The sequence below is a fragment of the Neoarius graeffei genome, chromosome 21 (genome assembly GCF_027579695.1).
Source record: "Neoarius graeffei isolate fNeoGra1 chromosome 21, fNeoGra1.pri, whole genome shotgun sequence".
Taxonomy (NCBI): Eukaryota; Metazoa; Chordata; class Actinopteri; order Siluriformes; family Ariidae; genus Neoarius; species Neoarius graeffei.
In genome coordinates, this window is record NC_083589.1 from 34,924,802 (window position 1) to 34,945,751 (window position 20,950).

At 40.1% G+C, this 20,950-nt stretch overlaps 1 protein-coding gene across 1 annotated transcript in view; it reads left to right on the forward strand.

Annotated features, from left to right (window-relative positions):
* iqsec3a (IQ motif and Sec7 domain ArfGEF 3a) overlaps positions 1–20,950 on the forward strand; it is a 280,778-nt gene that overhangs the window by 197,083 nt on the left and 62,745 nt on the right. Inside the window, exon 8 of the mRNA XM_060903524.1 lies at positions 7,994–8,160. Coding sequence (XP_060759507.1) covers positions 7,994–8,160 — 167 coding nt within the window. The remainder of the gene's footprint in view (positions 1–7,993; positions 8,161–20,950) is intronic.

Sequence of the window (20,950 nt, forward strand, 5' to 3'; positions counted from 1 at the left end):
TCGACAGTCTGTAGTTGAAAATGCGCTCCTCCTGTGATAGACCACGGAGACTGTAGGGCTTCATCATGTAGGCTCTCAGGGCAAAGGCGTCATCTCCAATGAAGAAGTATGGAACATCTGTAGTGTCTTGTGGGAGAGGTATAGGCTGTGGAAACCCAAGCAGGTCTTCTTCAGCTCCATGTTTCAGCTCACTGGAGTTGTAGATCTGGGCATCGGATGCTGATCCCAGGCCTCCAAGATCTGCCCACAGGAACTTGTAGTCAGAATCCACAAGGGCCAGCAACACGATGGAATAGAACCCCTTGTAGTTGTAATACAAGGAGCCACTCTCTGCAGGACACCTAATGGCCACATGCTTGCCATCTAGTGCTCCCAGGACATGGGGGAAGTTCCACCTCTGATAGAATCTGTCAGCAACTTCCTTCCACTCTTCTGGCGTACTGGGGCAGGTCAGCATCTCATCCAGGTACTCGTCCAGTATGGCATGGCAAACCTCTCTGACCACCAGTGACTGTGTGTTGTGAGGTACTCTCCAGGCAAACTTCTGTGAAGCATAGCTGTCACCAGAGGCAAGGTGTCGCAAAGTCAGGGCCAGCTTCATACCAGGGTCGAGGGCCGGTCTAAAGCGAGTGTCCTTCTTGGTGATCCTGGGACCAACTCTCTGTCTCAGCTCATCAAACATCACTGCTGGCATGCGCAGGAAGTTGTGGAAGGAGGCTTGGTCTTCAGCTCGGAGTTCAGCCATCAGCTTGTCATAAACACCAAACTGTGGTCGCCTTCCTATCCAGGGTCTCACCCAGCTCTTTCTCCCTCTCCTCTTCCTTTTCTTCTTTGCCTCTGCCTTGGACATCTTAACCTGGTGCAATGCCAACTGCAGGAGGTTGTTGTGATGCATGAGAGCAGCAACAGCATACTGGTGTTTCTCTTGGTCTGTCATTGTTCGGAAGTCTTCACTCTGTGAAAGTTCCAACAGGACTGTCGGTGGCCTCTGCAAGCCCCTTTTAAATATATTTCTGGCAAGTGCCTGCCAAATGCTCCTGAACGCTACCAGTAGGTTACAGGCGCGTTACAAGGATGCTACATGGACGTTACACAGACGCTGGAAAAATTCAGAACGCTGACAGACGTTAGAAAGATGTTGAAAGAGCGTTACATGAGCGTTAAGAACGCTCGGCGAACGCTGACGAACGCTGAAAAACGTTGGCGACACGCTGGACAGACGTTCGATGGACGTTACACAGGCGTTAGGCAAGCGTTACCCAAGCGCTAGGCACGCGCTGGACACTCGACCCTGATGGGCCGGCGTCCGCCTAGCGTCCAGGGAACGTCCTGACTTTCGAGTAACGTTCGAGTAACGCCCGCAAACTTTCGTGTAACGTTCCTCTAACGTGTAAGTAGCGTTTTGATAGAACGTCCTGAATTTTTGTGCACACCCAAAACTATTTTTCACCCTCAGCGTTCGCCGACGTCCCTCGACATTCCCCAACGTTTGCCGACGCTCGTCTAACTTTCTTGTAACTTTTTTCTAACGTTCTCGACGTTCCTCTGCGTTTCGCAACACGTTACTCGAACGCTGGTGAGAACGTCGTAGTGTGACAGGGCACTGAGATTCACTTCCCTCGCACGCGGTGAGCTGTTGTAGGGAGCGCCCGGAAAACCCGGAGTGGATTTTCAGTGCTCTGTGTTTTCTCTTATCAATCAAGTGGAATGGATTCTTTCACGAAGCAATAGAAACGGCGCTGGGTGAACTCATATTTTATGTTAAATGTGGGAGGGTCCAAACGAAGAATTATGAAATGTGAGGGGGACACGCCCCCTTCACATTCAATGGTGGCGACGCCCATGCATTTCCCCTTCTCCGTTTTAGCCTTTTTTTATTTTTTATTTATTTTTTTTTACTCAGTAACGGTTGTGATGTAAAATGTACCGAAGTACACTACTTAAAAGAAAACATACTTAAGTAAAAGTACACTCTTTAAAAATTACTTGAAAAAGTATAAGTACACAAAAAAGCTACTCAAGTACAGTAACGCGAGTAATGTAATTCGTTACTTTCCACCTCTGCAAAATGAACGCATGCTGTGCCATCATGATGGTTTAATGTTAAGCTAACTAGTCAGTGGAACTCCACCTGACATGCTAGCAAGATCTTTTCAAACTCGAAATCATATTGGGTAACTAACGCTACTAGAAAAGAAAGATTTCTACATTCTGTTTATTTGGCAAGATTATGCTAAAACATATTTCTGAAAGGACTTCAGATAAGTTAACGTTATTCATGTTAGCGTAACTCTGTTTTTACATGCTAACTAACAGTGTCCAAGTTAACTAGCTATGTGTTAACGTTAGCCGTGGACAAGGCTACAGCAACTTGGTGGGCAAATCCATAGAAAGTCATTTGACTAACCAGACTGCATAGCTATTGCAACATTATCACTAGCTCTAAAAGCACAGACAACTTCATTGCAAGCTTTCTCTTGGAATAAAACTTTCACATACCTCAATATGCTTCCGCAGGTTGCATGGCGAGTTTTTGTAGGCCGTTATGTGATTCGTTTTAGGCAAACAATTAAAACGAAATGAATCTTTAATCCTTTCAGAAAACTGAAACATGGGTTCCAGGTAAAGCCATGGGTGTTTGTGCATTATCCAGAAGAACCGCCTCCTTCCATTCTGCCATCAACTGATCGTGTTAAATAGTGCTGCTGAGAAATCATTGATCTTGATTTTATGCAGTCTGTGGACGTGACGTGACCCTAGTGATTACTGATAGGCTGTCTCAGTGTCACCTGCAAAAAACCAATTATGTTTTAGAAAAAAAAGAAAAAACATCCGCTTTCAAAGCTGCTTCATAGTAACGAGTAACGAGGACCTTGATAGAAATGTAGTGGAGTGAAAAGTACGATATTTGTCTTTCAAATGTAAAGTTAAAGTCATAAGTTGCCACAAAAAAAAATACTCAAGTATAGTACAAATACTCAAAAAGTCTAATTAAGTACAGTACTCAAGTAAATCTACTTTGTTACTGTCCACCTCTGGTAATCAGTAATTGTGATTGTAAACAGTAATTCAATTTGACATTACTCTCAGTGTGAGAAAATCTACCATAGAAGGGGAAAAGAGGAAGCTGGAATTTTTAATTTTTAGCTCATCTGGCTGCAGGCCAGGCTGGATGAGCTTGTGCGATCACGCGTTGTCCGTCATCCGTCCGTCGTCATCTGTACACAATTTACAAAAAATGTTACTCCTCCTACAGGATTGATCGGATTTCGATCAAACTCGCATACAATGTTCCCAAAGTGAGTGTGCATAAAACTTGTCAAGATGGTGGTGCCAACTGTCATATTTACAATTTTATGGGCATCTTGGCCGGTATGAGCTACACCCTCATTGAGGCTATTTTTGTTTGTTTGTTTGTTTGTTTGTTTGTTTTGTTTTTTCCCTCTCAGTCAATCTGTTCTGTTACAGTATATTTATACTGTGTATATGTTCTTGGTTTATTCAGCTAAAATATTTAACTGGGACTGTATCTGGAACAAGGTCCACCAGTTGATGACCCATGGGATAGATATCTGAAATGTTTGAAGTCAGATATGAGATTTTACCCACATACTAATCTAAACCTAAGACACAAGGGAGAGGTGTAGGCTCTAAATTAGACATTTGCTGTTTTCTGAAATGATTAGAAAATATTGCAAGTGAAGGCAAAAAGACAACAAGCCTTCTTTTCAGCCTTCTCTGTGAGTATGAGCAATTGGGTCATGGCCCAATTGTTGACAATTTTGTATCTTGGTGTAATGATGCTTCTTTACATCTCAGTGTCTTTAAAAGAAAAGATGTGTGCATAGATTTTAGATGACTTCCCCTGTTAAGGGTCAGGCTGTGAGCATGGTATCCAATTATAAATATTTGGCACCACCTGAAATTTGATTGAAATGCTGTGAAGAAAGGCCAACAATGAATCTTTCGCTTCAGAAGACATGCTAGGTTCCAGGTTGATAAGACCCTATTGATACTTTTCTATAGAGTTTTTATTGAGTCTGTTATTTCATTTTCTATTATTTGCAGTATGGCAACCTTGCTATTAGAGAGCAAAATGCCCTTGCAAAGATTGTGGAGGTGGCATGTGAGACAGTAAGGGTACAGTTCAGCTGTCTGAAGCACATATACAACAAGCAGGTACTTAACAAAGCAATGGCCATCTGCTCAGAATGTGTCCATCCACTTAGTTCAGAGTATAAGGCCCTGTCCACACGGCAACGGATTCAGGTGACTCCGATACAATTGCTTATCGTTTAGGCCTGGCGTCCACACGGCACCGGCGTTTTGGGTGCCCAAAACGCAATCTTTTTGAGAACGGGTTCCAGAGTGGAAAGATCTGGCAACGTTGCCGTTGCGAAGTCGTCTGGATGAGTAGAACGGATTTGTTTATGATGACGTCACAACCACATGACTGTGAGTGCTTCACGCCGGGTAGAAGTGTAACGAACTCGATGCGAGTTGTCAACAAATCCTATAACTTGGTTCATGAAACGTGCTTACAAAATATTTTCACTGTGAATATTTATTGTGTAATGGTGCAAAGTGAGAGAGAGAGAAAGAGAGAGAGAGAGACTCTGCCTTTAGGGCAGAGTCAATCCCGCCAGCAAAAATAGGGAAAAAAAGGAGCGATCTCACCTCTTCAGATGATGGTTTAAGTCCTACAATACATTCCTCAAAAAGGCCGTAGAAGAGCAAATTAATCCATCAACGTGTAGCATTCAATTTATTCCGGACCATTAAAGACTCCGCCTTCCGCGTAGAATCATACGTCATCCTCACCGCCATATTGGATAGGTCAAAGCGGAGAATAAAGATTCATGTGCTGCGTTTAACTGTACCAACAGGTTTACCGTCCAAACGAGATCACATGGGATTACCTTTCACAGGTGAGAAACAACAAATTAATCCATCAATGTGTAGCATTCAATTTATTCCGGACCATTAAAGACGCCGCCTTCCGCGTAGAATCATACGTCATCCTCGCCGCCATATTGGATAGGTCAAAGCGGAGAATAAAGATTAGCTGCATTTAACTGTACCAACAGGTTTGCCGTCCAAACGAGATCACATGGGATTACCTTTCACAGGTGAGACTGGAAAAATACTTTTCATTGTATTTGGTCATTATAATGTAATTTTACGAACAGATTTTCCTGACTTTGTGGCTAATATGAAGTCTCGCGCATAATAGTTTATGTGCATGCGTCCTTACTTCTTCTATTGTTCTGGTGTCTCCGAAGGGACCGTCTTACAGCACCCCTAGAGGTGTGGCACGTGTATTGCATCGTTTTCAGCAAGCGTTGCGTTGCCATATGGACCTGATATTTTACTGATCGTTGCCCATTTGGACGCGATATATTTTTAAATAACATCTCGTTGCCGTTGTCGTGTGGATGTAGCCTAAGGTGTTACCATCCGGTCTTCGCTTAAGTGCCCCATTTCCTCAAAAAAGAGGTACAAAAATTCCTTCATCCCTGTCTACATTCAAGCCTTGAATGCTGATAGCAGGAGGAGGTAACTGTTGTTATTGCTGTTTTTGCCCCATAGTGTTGGGGATGATGAGGATGGTTATGGTGGTGGTGGTGATGATGTGGATGATGAGGATGATTATGGTGGTGGTGATAATGATGATGATGATGATGATGATGGTGATGATGATGATGACGACCCCCCAGTGATAGTGAGTGATGGTCTATGAGTGGGTCATGTTCTGCCTTGGTGAGGTGCATTGTATTGGGGTAATTGTGAGGCTAGGTGTTGTATTAGTGGAGTCATAGTGTTGGCCTTGTGGGGTTACATTTTAACATTTAAATAACAACTGTAATTTTAATGTTGATTTGTTTTTAATTTGACTTTAGGACAATTTTGATCTGTGCATTGGTGTGGGCTACACTGTGTACATGTTTTGTGTCCACTATTATGGTATGTTATATTTAAATAACATTGGCTGGCATTGAGTGGTATATCAGATATATTCCATTCAGCTAGCATGATATTGAAAAGTCAAAGCCAGGTTCAAGATCATGCTAGCTGAATGGAATATATCTGAAAGACCATGGAACAAAGCCAGCCAATATTATTATTATACATACATGCTTCATATCAACATTTGCAAAGGCCAACGCGAGTTTACCAGCGACTCTGTGCTGTTAATGTGGCAGTCCAGTTACCTTCCAGCTGGTGTAGTGTTCATCACTAGTGTTGGCGAAGGCCAACACTAGCTTACCCATGACTTGGTGCTGTTAGCACGGCTGTCCAGTTACCTTCCAGCAGCATAACATTGAGCAGGAGCGTTCATGAAGGCCAATGCTAGCTTACCCATGACTCAGTGCTGTTAGCGCGGCCGTCCAGTTACCTTCCAGCTGGCGTAACATTGAGCAGGAGTGTTAGCAAAGGCCAAACCTAACTTACCCACGACTTGGTGCTGTTAGTGCAGCAGTCCAGTTACCTTCCAATGTAGTGTTAGCAAAGGCCAACGCTAGCACTATTAAGCTGAAAATAATTATTATTTTATTTGTATAATTTACTTAGCTACTTTTAAAATCAACAGACAGCTACACACAACGGACCTACCTAGCAGCCAAAATTCTTTCAAAATCTTCTGTTTTTAATGACGCAAACCTGGCAGCCATGTTTGTTTACAAATTGTCACTGTTGCTCATTAGTGCGGAAGTTTTATGTTTCCAATGTGTGACGTCGTCTTGTCTTGACAATGTGCAACGCTCATTCTCCATTGGGTGGAGTGGCGTAATAAAAAGAGGATAAGCAATATGATAACAATATTGTATGCTATCAGTAAATCCACTAGAAGGGAACAGAATAGATGTTTTTTATTCCATGGCAAAAGTTTCCTGTATGTACTGTATAATAATATGCTATATTGTATGTCGTCATATTTATGTGTCTTTTGATGCTTGCAGCACAAACTGCCCACTTGGGACAAATAATAATCTAATTGAAATGGAATATGTACAAATTGAAAATGAGGGGGGGAAAAGCAGAATGGCATCTAAGATAAATATATTAACTCATCATTCTGGCAAAGTTAAGATTAATTTAAGACAGTGACAGTACTCTTATAAGCAACTAAAATATTTCATCGCATATTGAACACTTTCCATAGTTTATGTATGTGGTTATTACATTTATCTTTTTGGATTCTTTGGTCCAGGACATGTGTGTGACTTCATGATTCTGTAATTATGATGTTGGGGTGAGGTATTGTAATTCGAGGCATATTGTACATTATAAATAATTCTGCCACATTCCAGGAGTGTGCAAAACACTTCTACTGGAAAATTATTAAATAGAATAGGAAGCAAAACATGCCATGATCTTGGCTTTCTAATACCACCCTGATGTTTTTGTGTGTCCATTTTCTTGAAAATTGAGTTAGCCAAGGTTGACCTATCTCAGTGTTTCAGCTGTAAAGGCATTAGATTAGACATGGTAGGTGTAGGTCAGCAGTATTTACGCTCTAAGATTATATTTAAAGAGAGGCTGAGCCTTATGCCACGTTCACGAAAGAAATGTGGAGCTAAGGGATCATTTCTGCTCTACATATGCACTTACGGTATAAATCACTCCTGCGTCATATTTCAGTCTTTACCTGCTGCTGTTAGAAAGTCAATATATTTGGGTTTGCATTGGAAATGGGTCTCTAAATTACACTGCATTACAGTCATAAAAGACATATATTTTTATAGTCTTAAAATAGAAGGTTGTAATGCCACAGCTGTTACGCATACATCTATATTTCTGTATCATTGTAATGACATCTAACCCGATCTGTTATATACTTCATTCATCACTGAAATTGCTTTGCGCTATTCGTTGCTGTTGTATCTGTTTGCTATACACAGTTGACTGTAATCTCTCTTCTACAATGTATAAATTTTAAAAATTTGTACTTGTCTCTCTCCTTTTTTGGGGGGGGATTTGTTTTTATTAGCCAGCGCTACTGCATGTGCAATCCAGATGTGGTGCAGCAGTTCCACAACCCAGACACCATCTTCATCCTAGCCTTTGCCATCATCCTCCTCAATACAGACATGTACAGCCCCAACATCAAGCCAGACCGCAAGATGATGCTGGAGGACTTTATTCGCAATTTGAGGGGTAAGAGACGACTTTGATGGCAAAATTAAGGTGGCAATTAACTTAAATTTTTTAAAGAACCATATTGCATTGATTCCTGAGGTACTTTTTTCATATAATGTGTGTATCCTGGTATAAGTATAGTTTATTTTCAATAATAAGAAGAGCTCCTTCTCTCTCTCTATTTATCCAACAACTATCCTGGATAGTTGAAGATAAAGAAAAAGACGAGGTGATCTCGTTTTACAATTTTCAACTGTCCTGTTCTTGGTTGACAGGATTGGAGCTCAATATGGTCTTCTGCTCTTATAACACATCCACCTCAAGGTTATCATGTTGTGTGTTCTGAGATGCTTTTCTGCACACCGTGGTTGTAATGAGTGTTTATTTGAGTGACTGTAGCTTTCCTGCTAGCTCAATCCAGTCTGGCTAAATAAGTGCACAATCAATAAATAGGCTCCAGAAGTCTAAATTCACTATCAATTTTATTTTTGTTTGCTTTTTTGTTTTAAGAAATGGATACATCTTATTCAGTTTAATACACCAGTTAAACTGTGGGTGGCATGGTGGTATAGTGGTTAGCACTGTCGCCTCACAGCAAGAAGGTTCTGGGTTTGAACCCCAGAGTTTGTACGTTCTTCCCATGTCTGCGTGGGTTTCCTCCAGGTGCTCTGGTTTTCCCCACACTTCAAATACTTGGAAATTAGGTAAAAATACCCAGCCACTGGGTTTGTACAAGCCAGTGCATACTTAGTGCCAGTCCCAAGCTGGAAAGATTGGGGACAGTTGCATCAGGAAGGGCATTCGGTGTAAAAATCTATGCCAGAGCAATTGAAAATCAATTGGGACTTTTCCCTGTATTCTTCCCCGTCTCTATGTGACAAGTCAAATAAGTTAATTAAACATTCCGATTTTTCAATGGATTGATCCCATATATTTTACATAAATGGTAACAGGTATCATGTAAAGAAGCGGATGACAGATGCAATCACAGGAAGAGTGTTTATTAGAAGAGAAAATAAGCAAACAGATCAAAAACATCAGGTGACGACAGAGTCAGGAAACAGGCAAAGGTCATACGAGGCACAAACAGAATATCAGAGGTAATTATAAGCAGGGTCGAGAAAACAAGAAACAAAGTCAAGAACCAGAGTATTAACACAGAACGTCAGGCTTGGTAATGTCAGATGCTGGGTACTGCACATATACTTCGCAAAGTCTGTGTGTTTTCAGAGTCCTTATAAGAGCATGCTGTGTTTGCACTCTAATCTGGAAGAGGTGCATGGTAATTAGTTTTTGTGGCGTACAAGTGTACGTTGAGTGCACGTGTACGTACCTTGTGTATGTGAGTAGCAGTTAGAGGCATGCTAAGCACAAACGTGCACAGATGTGACAGCATGTACATTTCTAACACATAGTGTTCATTTTAGTTTTTTTTTTTGCAAATAATACCTAATACTGATTCAGTTAATGCAGTCCTCTGTCGATTTTCTCATCATCCCTATAGCATTCATTCATTTTGATCATGACTAATATCTCCAATTAATCCAGAATTTTTGGTACAGGCAAAGTAGGGGATTTGCTGAAAACAAACATGATCACAGAGCTATAGAGATAGATTAGTGGGTGTAGTTAAGAGATTATGGGAGGAGCTACTTTTCTGACAGACTTGGACAGGACTGAGAGATGAGGTTATACATTGTCACTGGAAATTTCAGTGTTTTGACTTTGCCTTTGAAAGAATCAATGAAAGGGCTGAAACAATGGTGACTATCTTAAATGGAGTCAGTCAAGCTGCTCCAAACAATTAGATTAAACTGGAAAATCAATGCTGGTGTACCAAACGGATTATACTACACTGCTTGATTAGACTTTCACTCCATATTCTGTTTCTCTTCTCACACAAATTTTTGAATTTGACTATAATTTGTTTTAGCTTTTCTTATTTTTTCTTTCTCTATCTGGGATTTAAGACACCACGCTTCACTTGAATAATTAAACGGGTGAAATGCAATTATGGATTTTAAAGGGACGTTTAATGAACAGCCTTCCAAAACATGCTTAAAAGAAAAAGACTCATGATGTCGCATTGTAGACCACTCCAGTGTTTAATTTATATTATTTTAATGACTGTATTGCCTTTAAAGATGAATAATTTTACCTTTAAATGTATTAACATAAACCTGATTTTGCACAGCTTTGTCTGAGATCACTGCTGAGAGAGAGAGAGAGAGAGAGAGAGAGAGAGAGAGAGAGAGAAACCTTATTTTAAGAGTTCTGTACATTAGATACATTTATAAGATAATGTATGATCATATATGTATAAAAAGCTTTTGGCAGTATCTGCAAGGTGACGTTAGATGTTTTGATAATGGTAATGTTAATAAATGTATTATTTAAAACACACACACACACACACATTGTGATTTAAGGAAATTAAATTAGTTACTGGCATATGGGATTTGTATTTAAGTACCTGTCTTACAAACTGTGCATTGCAAAGGGTGCTTCATTGCACTGTGGGACTAAGAGCCCATGAAGAACAAAGCCATCATTAACCAGATGAAAATACTTCCTTACAGGTAAAAATTGTAATAATGACATATAATGGAGATCAAGACTATTATGATTGTAAAGTCCATCCATCCATTATCTGTAGCCGCTTATCCTGTACAGGGTCACAGGCAAGCTGGAGCCTATCCCAGCTGACTATGGGTGAGAGGCGGGGTACACCCTGGACAAGTCGCCAGGTTATCTCAGGGCTGACACATAGAGACAAACAACCATTCACACTCACATTCACACCTACGGTCAATTTAGAGCCACCAGTCAGCCTAACCTGCATGTCTTTGGACTGTGGGGGAAACCGGAGCACCCGGAGGAAACCTGCACAGACACGGGGAGAACATGCAAACTCCACACAGAAAGGCCCTTGCTGGCCACGGGGCTCGAACTCAGGACCTTCTTGCTGTGAGCCGACAGTGCTAACCACGACTCCACCGTGCCGCCAATTGTGAAATCAAAAAACATAAATATATGTATAAAATATACAGTAGACTTACTAGCCACTTTAATAAGAACACTTGTACACCTGCTCATTCATGCATCTATCCATTCATATACTCTATACAGCCCTGTGCAAGTCTTCAGCACCCTATTTTTTTCATACAAACTTTGTTATAGATTTCTATTTGATGGCTTCTACATTATCGAGTCAATACAAACATATTTTAGAGTCCAAACGTTCATGTTTTTTCCAGCACAAAATTAAATATTACAGAAAAAAAAGTTTGTATCTGAGCAGCATATTACATAAGAGACACTTTTCAGATGAAAAAAGAAAACATAATAAAGGCTGCTGGGTTTTGGTGCAAAATTCAGAAGCAAGTGTCACAGTCAAAGTGTCCAGAAGAACTGTGGCTGGTTCTGTAAGATGCTCAGTAAAACCTACAGCTCATTTCCACATAAAACTGCACTCACTGTACCTGAGACTACTATTTTTTTCAAAGTAAAGAGTCGTCTCACACCATATATTAACTTTGTTTCATATCTTTTACTGCTTACTGTTTATAATATTTTTTTTAATTTTGAAACATTTCATTTCATTATTTTTAAGCCATTTTTACTTTACAGCATTTCTTTACATGTGCCTAAGACTTTTGCACAGTACTGTATATAAGCTTTTTTTTATTTCAACTAATTCATTATTCTCTAAATAGAAAAAAAATACTTAATTCTTAAGCATAGATCGTTGTGTAGATGACTGTCAAATCAATAGAATGATTACAAATTGTTATCTTTCATTAAAATGTAATTATTTGGGTCAATATTTGGGTCTAAAATCAACCACATGTAATTTAGATGTGTTCAAATCAGAGTTACATAGAAACCAAGTACTTTAAAATTTTAACACAAGTAGACTTTCTGAGCTTATTTTACTTTTAAAAGAATATTTTTTGCCAAGATATACTACTTATACTCAGGTGAAGGATTTATGGACCTCCACCACAGTTTGTTTCTTTTATTTTTTTTTCTCTGAGGTCTCCAAGTGCCTATAATTTTAGAAAATGAAGATAAATAGAGATAGGTTCCAAATACAAGCCATGTATCCAAATATGACTGATGCAGGTTTTAAGTTCTTGATAAAATGTAAAATGTCATTAATTTTTGAGATGCAGACAGGACAAAAGAGAACTCCTGGAAAGTTTTATTTTATTCTCCTTGTTTTAACTCCAGTCTCTCCTTTTTTCACGACGGTCATCTGTCTGTGTATACCTGAATATATTGCCAGCTTTGAGTAATATCATCTTTGATACTTTGCTTGTTATCACATCCATCATTCCATCATACACTGCGCTTCTTCGCTCCATTGCATGTTCAATGTCACTTCCAGCAAGTATTGGCTGGCTCGCGACAGAGAAATGCTTATTCATACATTTATAATATTACATTATAGCAATACATGACCTTGCAATCATTCAGTTATTGCAGGGTTGGTTGCGCTTATTGGTCATTAAAGCATTAAACTGCATTTAAAATTAAACAAGCAATGGGCCATTTGCCCTTGTAGATCACTGTTGTTAATAACAGATTAAAGTTCTTGTGAACAAATGTTTGAGCGTGAATGATCCCACTCATCCATTTTGTCTCAAAGCATGTCATGCTCATAACAAATGAGCCACATTCTTTCCATTTTAGAGTAAAAACAAGGATGATTTATTGTCAGATGTCAAAAGTCAATATTATAAACCACAGTCAAAGTCAGGACATTCCAGAGGCTTGTGTTTATCAATCTAAACAAGACGAACATGAACAAACAAGATGCTCAAGAATAACTTGGACTAGAAGATGAAAGTGGCATAGCTTGAAAGTGGCATAACAGTAATGTAGCAGTAACGTAATCCCATGGTACACTGGTTGATGTTGGTGTCTAAACAATAAAGCCCGTAATAAAATAGTGTTCAATTCTTAAATCTGATCAGAAGACAATAGAGCCAGCTGTAATTTAAATAACAGGTTTATTATAATGCACTCATTCTAATACTGTAAATAACCATTTCTGGAGTAAACCCAGACACTGGGGTTGCAAAAATCAGTGTATTCTTTATGTCGGTCCCAAGCTTGGATAGACTGGGGAGGGTGGTGTCAGAGAGGGCATCCAGTGTTAAACCTATGCCAAATCAAATATGTGTGTTATAAATCAGATTTCCATACCGGATAGGTCAGACAGGATGAGATGGAAATGGATGATCTGTTGTGGTGACCCCTAATGGGAGCAGCTGAAAGAAGAAGAATGTTTCTGGAGTAACAATTCATCCAATGAACTTGTAAAGCAGACAGTCCACATAATTTAAGACTAATAATAAGCACATGACAAGCTGTTTTTTTTTTTGTCTTTTTAACTTCAAAAAAGAAAAAAAAAAGAGTCTGGTGAGGGAATGACTGTTTATAGCTGCTATAATGGAGGTGACAACAGAAACAAACTTGTTTCTTGGAAAACCTTAACTGTAACTATAAATGGTTAAAAAGGTATAATGTGTTGTTTAATAATAAATTGTAATCATTGCAAAAACTGCTGGTGAATAAGATGAGTAAAAGGTGCTGTTATTGCAGTACAGTAACAGGAATCACTTATTAGCCCATCTGGCCGACAGACAATGAGCTTATGCCATTATGTGTTGTCCGTCGTCCGTTGTCTGTCATCCACATTTCACAAAAATCACTTCTTCTCTCTCAATTCTTCACTGATTTTTCTTCTTTTTGGCAGGAAGGTATGTTTGCCTGGGGTGCATATAGCTTCTACCCAAATTTGCATAATTGCAATTATTAATGAAGATATGGAGTAATTAAGCCCTAATGAGCAGTTTCCACACAAATCGCTTCTTCTCTCTCAGTTCTTCACTGATTTTGATTCTTTCTGGCATGAAGGTAGGGGTACCTAGGGTGCATATAACTTCCACCCAGATTTGCTTAATTACAATTATTAATGAAGTTATGAACTTACTAAGCCTTAATGAGCAGTTCAACAAAAATCGCTTCTTCTTGGTCAGTTCCTTGCTGTTTTGGATTCTTTCTGGCAAATAGGTTAGTATTCCTAGGGTGTATATAGCTTCTCTATATAGCTTGTATATAATGTATATAGCTTGCAACGTTTATTGCGCAAGGTGGCCCACTTTAGCTCTTTGCTTCTGGACTAGACGGGGCCGGAGTGAGCTACGCTGTCATTGATGGTCTCATTATTATTTTCCCATGATTGCATTCTCCATCATGTTTTATTCCTTAGTTACGGGTACTACTTTTAATATTCTGCACTATTTGTACCCATTTGAAAGGAATACAGAGTCGAGCACCATTTCAAATCCATGGCAAATCATTTTGGACCATGGTTAGGATCTTTTGTTATTTGGCTCCATTCTGAATTGATCAGTGTGATCATATGGCTTACTCCATATGAATGTAAGCACTTCCAAAGTGTGAGTTCTGAAGTGTCCCCTCTGTAGAGGACAATGATATTCCTGGCAGAATGGCTAATAAATGAACATGAACAAGTATCATGCATTGCTAATGAACATATGAAATGCTTCTCTACACCACCACCAGTGTCATTTTGCAGTTCCAGTTCATTTAGCTTGAATCTAGCCTATTACATTTGATTGTGTAAAAGCAAGCTAATTTTAACATGCAAACGGTGTATAATCATGTGTAATCATGTAGACATTATACTGAATAAATATCATTTCTGGATGTTTAATACACTTGTATTACATTATCTTACAATTATCTTTAAAAAAACAGTTGACAGCAGATAAATTTAATATTAATTTTCCCAATAGTGCATACAGTTTACAGTTACTAAATGTATTGTAGTGTGGTTGGCACAGTGGTGCTACCTCACAGATCAAGGTTACTATCTGTTTTCTCCACATACTTGGATTTCTTCTGGGTTCTCTGGTTTCTTCTGACCTCCTAAATACTTGCCAGTAGGTGAACTATCACTGTGCCAAAACCCCAAGGATCTGGAGATATCTTTTTTTAAATTCTTGCAAGAATCTGGATCATATCTGGAGATTTTTTGATTGGATGCCATGATTGGAGAATACCCAACATCGATTTCATCATATATGGGTCATCATTTGAAATATCCAGGCAAAACCATCTCTGGATTCTGGGGTATTGTGTGCAATGTATCCAATGAAAAATTGGTGTGTTGCTCTGCAATGGATTGGTGTCCCATCCAGGATGTATATCCACCTCAAACCCTGACCAGGATGAAGTGCTTACTGAAGAAAAATGAATGAAAAATAAATGTTAGTTTAATATGATTTGTATTTGAACTTGACATTGATAGACGAACACAAATTCACCAGCTGACAGCACTATTTTTCAATTCTGTGTAAACACAACACAAACAATCTCTAAAGTAAAGTGTACATTAGTTTTCCCTTTCATAATGACCGTTTAGAAGGACACATTAGGAAAAAATGTCTTTCAACATGTTTTGACCTTCCATATAATTAGCTGCTGTGAGCTGTGCAGGTTTCAATTATTTAGTCTAAATCACGTCGTATATGTCCTGTATTAATATTTATACTTACATTCAACCTGATGGATATGCTCTTGAACTAGAAGGATGTCATTATCTGGAGTCTAATAAAAGGAAAGTGAAACTTAAAGTTTTGCATGCGTGGGCACTTTTGCACTGTAAAAGACATTTTGGGAGATAATAAGTTTGCTTAATGTCTCCTTTTGCCCAAACTTATTCCACCATGCTCTTAGTGCTAACCTCTAGATTAGCTCAGGTTGGATAACATTCCTCTGCAAACACTCATTAATCTCAGTATTTCCTCGAGTTGCTGCAGCATCTGCCTCTTGGCAGATTGCTGCGTGTACTTTAGGTATTTCTGGGCAGGGGTCTGAAGGGATTCACTCTCAGTTGCCTGGAAACAAACACAGACTCGTACACAGTGACAGTAGTTTTTAGAATGTGCTGGGTCTTTTTCATTTCCTGACAGCAGAATGACTCATGGACGGATAGACAGACAGACAGACAGACAGACAGATAGATAGATAGATAGATAGATAGATAGATAGATAGATAGATAGATAGATAGATAGATAGATAGATAGATACAGTGGTGCTTGAAAGTTTGTGAACCCTTTAGAACTTTCTATATTTCTGCATAAATATGACCTAAAACATCAACAGATTTTCACACAAGTCCGAAACGTAAATAAAGAGAACCCAGTTAAACAAATGAGACAAAAATATTACACTTGGTTATTTATTTATTGAGGAAATTGATCCAATATTACATATCTGTGAGTGGCAAAAGTATGTGAACCTTTGTTTTCAGTGTCTGGTGTAACTGCAACTAATGGCCCTTTTCCACTACCCTTTTTCAGCTCACTTCAGCTCGCTTCAGCTCACTTCAGCCCAACACGGCTCGCGTTTCGACTACCAAAGAACAGCACGACTCGGCTCGCTTCAGCCCTGCTTAGCCCCTAAAACTCGCATGGTTTTGGAGTAGGGCTGAAGCGAGCCAAAGCGAGCCGAGTGAGGCTGGGGGCGTGAGCAGACACTCCCCTGTGCACTGATTGGTGAGGAGGAGTGTCCTCACATGCCCACACACGCCCCGCGAGCACGCTGGGATCTGTAAACACCGTAAACCCGGAAGAAGAAGAATTACGAATTACGAGAATTTCTGAAGCCTTATGCGCCTCGCCTCATCTATACGCTCTTGCCAGTATCTGTTGGCGTTGTCGGTGACAACAAGCCACAGCACCAAGACCAGCAACACTAACGACTCCATGTTTATTGTTTACTATCCGGGTCATGAGACTACCGCTTAAAAGCTCACTGATGTCACTGTTTGCGCCGCCTAACGACATCACGTGACGTCCACCCGCTTTCGCTAACTCCACCCAATGTGTCCACCCACTTCCAGCCAGCACGGTTCAGCGCGGTTGTAGTCGAAATGCAACTCCAATAGCCCCGCTCAGCTCGACTCAGCCCAACTCAGCACGGCACGGCTCAGCCCGACTCAGCCGCGTTTGTAGTGGAAAAGCGGCATAAATGTTTCCGGTAACTGTTGATCAGTCCTGCACACCAGCTTGGAGGAATTTTAGCCCATTCCTCCGTACAGAACAGCTTCAACTCTGGGATGTTGGTGGGTTTCCTCACATGAACTGCTCGCTTCAGGTCCTTCCACAACATTTCAATTGGATTAAGGTCAGGACTTTGACTTGGCCATTCCAAAACATTAACTTTATTCTTCTTTAACCATTCTTTGGTAGAATGACTTGTGTGCTTAGGGTCGTTGTCTTGCTACATGACCCACCTTCTCTTGAGATTCAGTTCATGGACAGATGTCCTGACATTTTCCTTTAGAATTCGCTGGTATAATTCAGAATTCATTGTTCCATCAATGATGGCAAGCCATCCTGGCCCAGATGCAGCAAAACAGGCCCAAACCATGATACTACCATCACCGTGTTTCGCAGATGGGATAAGGTTCTTATGCTGGAATGCAGTGTTTTCCTTTCTCCAAACATAATGCTTCTCATTTAAACCACAAAGTTCTATTTTGGTCTCATCCATTCACAAAACATTTTTCCAGTAGCCTTCTGGCTTGTCCACGTGATCTTTAGCAAACTGCAGACGAGCAGCAATGTTCTTTTTGGAGAGCAGTGGCTTTCCCCGTGCAACCCTGCCATGCAAACCATTGCTGTTCAGTGTTCTCCTGATGGTGGACTCATGATCTTTGTTGGTCGACCACTCCTGGGGAGGGTAACAATGGTCTTGAATTTCCTCCATTTGTACACAATCTGTCTGACTGTGGATTGGTGGAGTCCAACCTCTTTAGAGATGGTTTTGTAACCTTTTCCAGCCTGATGAGCATCAACAACGCTTTTTCTGAGGTCCTCAGAAATCTCCTTTGTTCGTGCCATGATACACTTCCACAAACATGTGTTGTGAAGATCAGACTTTGATAGATCCCTGTTCTTTAAATAAAACAGGGTGCCCACTCACACCTGATTGTCGTCCCATTGATTGAAAACACCTGACTCTAATTTCACCTTCAAATTAACTGCTAATCCTAGAGGTTCACATACTTTTGCCACTCACAGATATGTAATATTGGATAATTTTCCTCAATAAATAAATGACCAAGTATAATATTTTTGTCTCATTTGTTTAACTGGGTTCTCTTTATCTACTTTTAGGACTTGTGTGAAAATCTGATGATGTTTTAGGTCATATTTATGCAGAAATATAGAAAATTCTAAAGGGTTCACAAACTTTCAAGCACCACTGTAAATAGAGAGAGACAGAGAGAGAGAGCTGCATAGACAGACAAACAGATTCATTGTCCATTTTAACATGACCACTGGTACACATTCATGCAAGTATCCAATCAGCCATGTGACAGCAGTGCATAAAATCAGGCAGAAGACCATGTTGTCCTAAGAGCACAACCATGGCACTGTTGTTGATGCCACAATGACTGGTTTGAGTATTTAAGAAACTGCTGATTATCTGGGTATTTCACACAACAGTGTAATGCTTACTCAGAATGGGACAAAAAGTTTAATAAAAAGTTTTACAGGAGGGCGGCACGGTGGTGTAGTGGTTAGCGCTGTCGCCTCACAGCAAGAAGGTCCTGGGTTCGAGCCCCGGGGCCGGCGAGGGCCTTTCTGTGTGGAGTTTGCATGTTCTCCCCGTGTCCGCGTGGGTTTCCTCCGGGTGCTCCGGTTTCCCCCACAGTCCAAAGACATGCAGGTTAGGTTAACTGGTGACTCTAAATTGACCGTAGGTGTGAATGTGAGTGTGAATGGTTGTTTGTGTCTATGTGTCAGCCCTGTGATGACCTGGCGACTTGTCCAGGGTGTACCCCGCCTTTCGCCCGTAGTCAGCTGGGATAGGCTCCAGCTTGCCTGCGACCCTGTAGAAGGATAAAGCGGCTAGAGATGATGAAGTTTTACAGGAAGGCTACAATAACTCAAATAACCACTCTTTACAATTATCATGAACAGAAAAGCATCCCAAAATGCACAACACATGTTAATTTGATGTGGATGAGCTACAACAGCAGAAGACTACACCGGGTTCCTCTCCTGTCAGCCAAGAACAAGAATCTGAGGCTACTGGACGCTGGGGAGTTGAATAGGGGGGAAAAAAAATCACCTGCACTTTTCCAGTATTATTCATTTGCTCAGGAATATTGTTGTTGCACACATGTAAAATCCTTTACAATCTATTATCATGGGAAAAAAACCCACAATACAAAACAGACAGATTGCATGGACGTGCCCAAATCAGGTAATGGATATAAAAATATACGAGCAATAAACATTTCAGTTAGCAATGACATTAAGCACAATTTGGGCAATAAAAAAAGGTTCATGTGTCTGAAAGAGTTGGAAATTTGGCAGTAATTGCCAGTAACCCATAAGTACACTGTGCCCTGAGTTATGTGGAGGATGTGGAAGGAACAAAAAAGAGCAGGGTTCAAATTATGAATTCATCTTTGCGGGGGTCTCTTAAAAAAAAGAAAGCAAAAAAGGAATGATGCATGAATATGGCGAGTAAATATATAAATAAATAGCCTGACAGGTGCACTTTCCGTGAATGAGAGGCTACATGGTTCATTAAGCTATACTTGCATACACACAGAGTAGTCTTTTTTTATTGTTTTTTTTTAACATATTGTTTTTGCTATTTGTCTATAGTCTACACTTTAATCAGAGGGAGAATGCATTCTACTAGTAGAAAGTAAAAGCCATTCTCTTACCATCACACAGACAAAATAGACCAAAGTGGTCTATTTTCAGCAGGCTGTGGTCATGATCGTATTCTTGAAAACTTAACCAACAAATGAAACCAAGGTCAAGTGGTTCTTCTTCTGAAATGATTAACGTGTGTGTGTGTGTGTGTGTGTGTGTGTGTGTGTGTGTGTGTGTGTGTGTGTTAACGTTTGCAAGCTCTCAAAAGGATAGTTTGTGCGCAGAGTGGTGTGGTGGTGCTGCATTGACGAGAGTATGCACCTAGCTGTAATGTGTTCTTTTGGAAAACATGTTTATTCTTATTATTATTTAAGGCTATTTGTCTATCGTTAATGTAAATATTACTCAGTATATTGAAGGAAAATGAGCTTTATTTGTGATTAAAATATAAACCCCCAGAGATATATGATTTTACTGCTTTCATGGGAGCCAGTCCTCAGTCTATGGGGGCTCAGCTCCCACTGGCTCCCATGTAATTCTAATCATGAAAAACAGCCCAAAAGCACAATTTTAGAATTGCACAGTTTAGTTGATTTTTATTTATTTATTTTTGTGGTATGTTTCAAAATCTACCATTAAATTCCATTTTCATAACAAAAGGCTGTTTGGAAGCCGTCAAAGAAAGAAGCCCTTCCTGTGAGCATCTCATAAAATTCAGTGCCAGTGCCATTAGAACTACTTGTGTGTTGCGGTCAGGTGTCACGAAAATCAAACTATTTGTCACGCACACCATCAGGATTTTTATTTACAAAAGGCAACTACAGTATATACAAGGAAAAGCACCTGATCATTGATGCTTTGTGGCTGTTTTGTTGGTTGGTCATGGGTTCTTGTGATCATGAATTCTGCCAAGTACCAGAATCTTTCTGCCGTGCAAAGGCAAACTGCAGTACCTGCATATTGTGTCGATGGCAAAAGACGATCCAGCAGTGAATAGGTGACGCTGTTGGACCGTCTTTTACCATTGATACAATATTCAGATACTTCAGTTTGCCTTTGCATGGCAGATTTCAGCTCCAAACTCGGT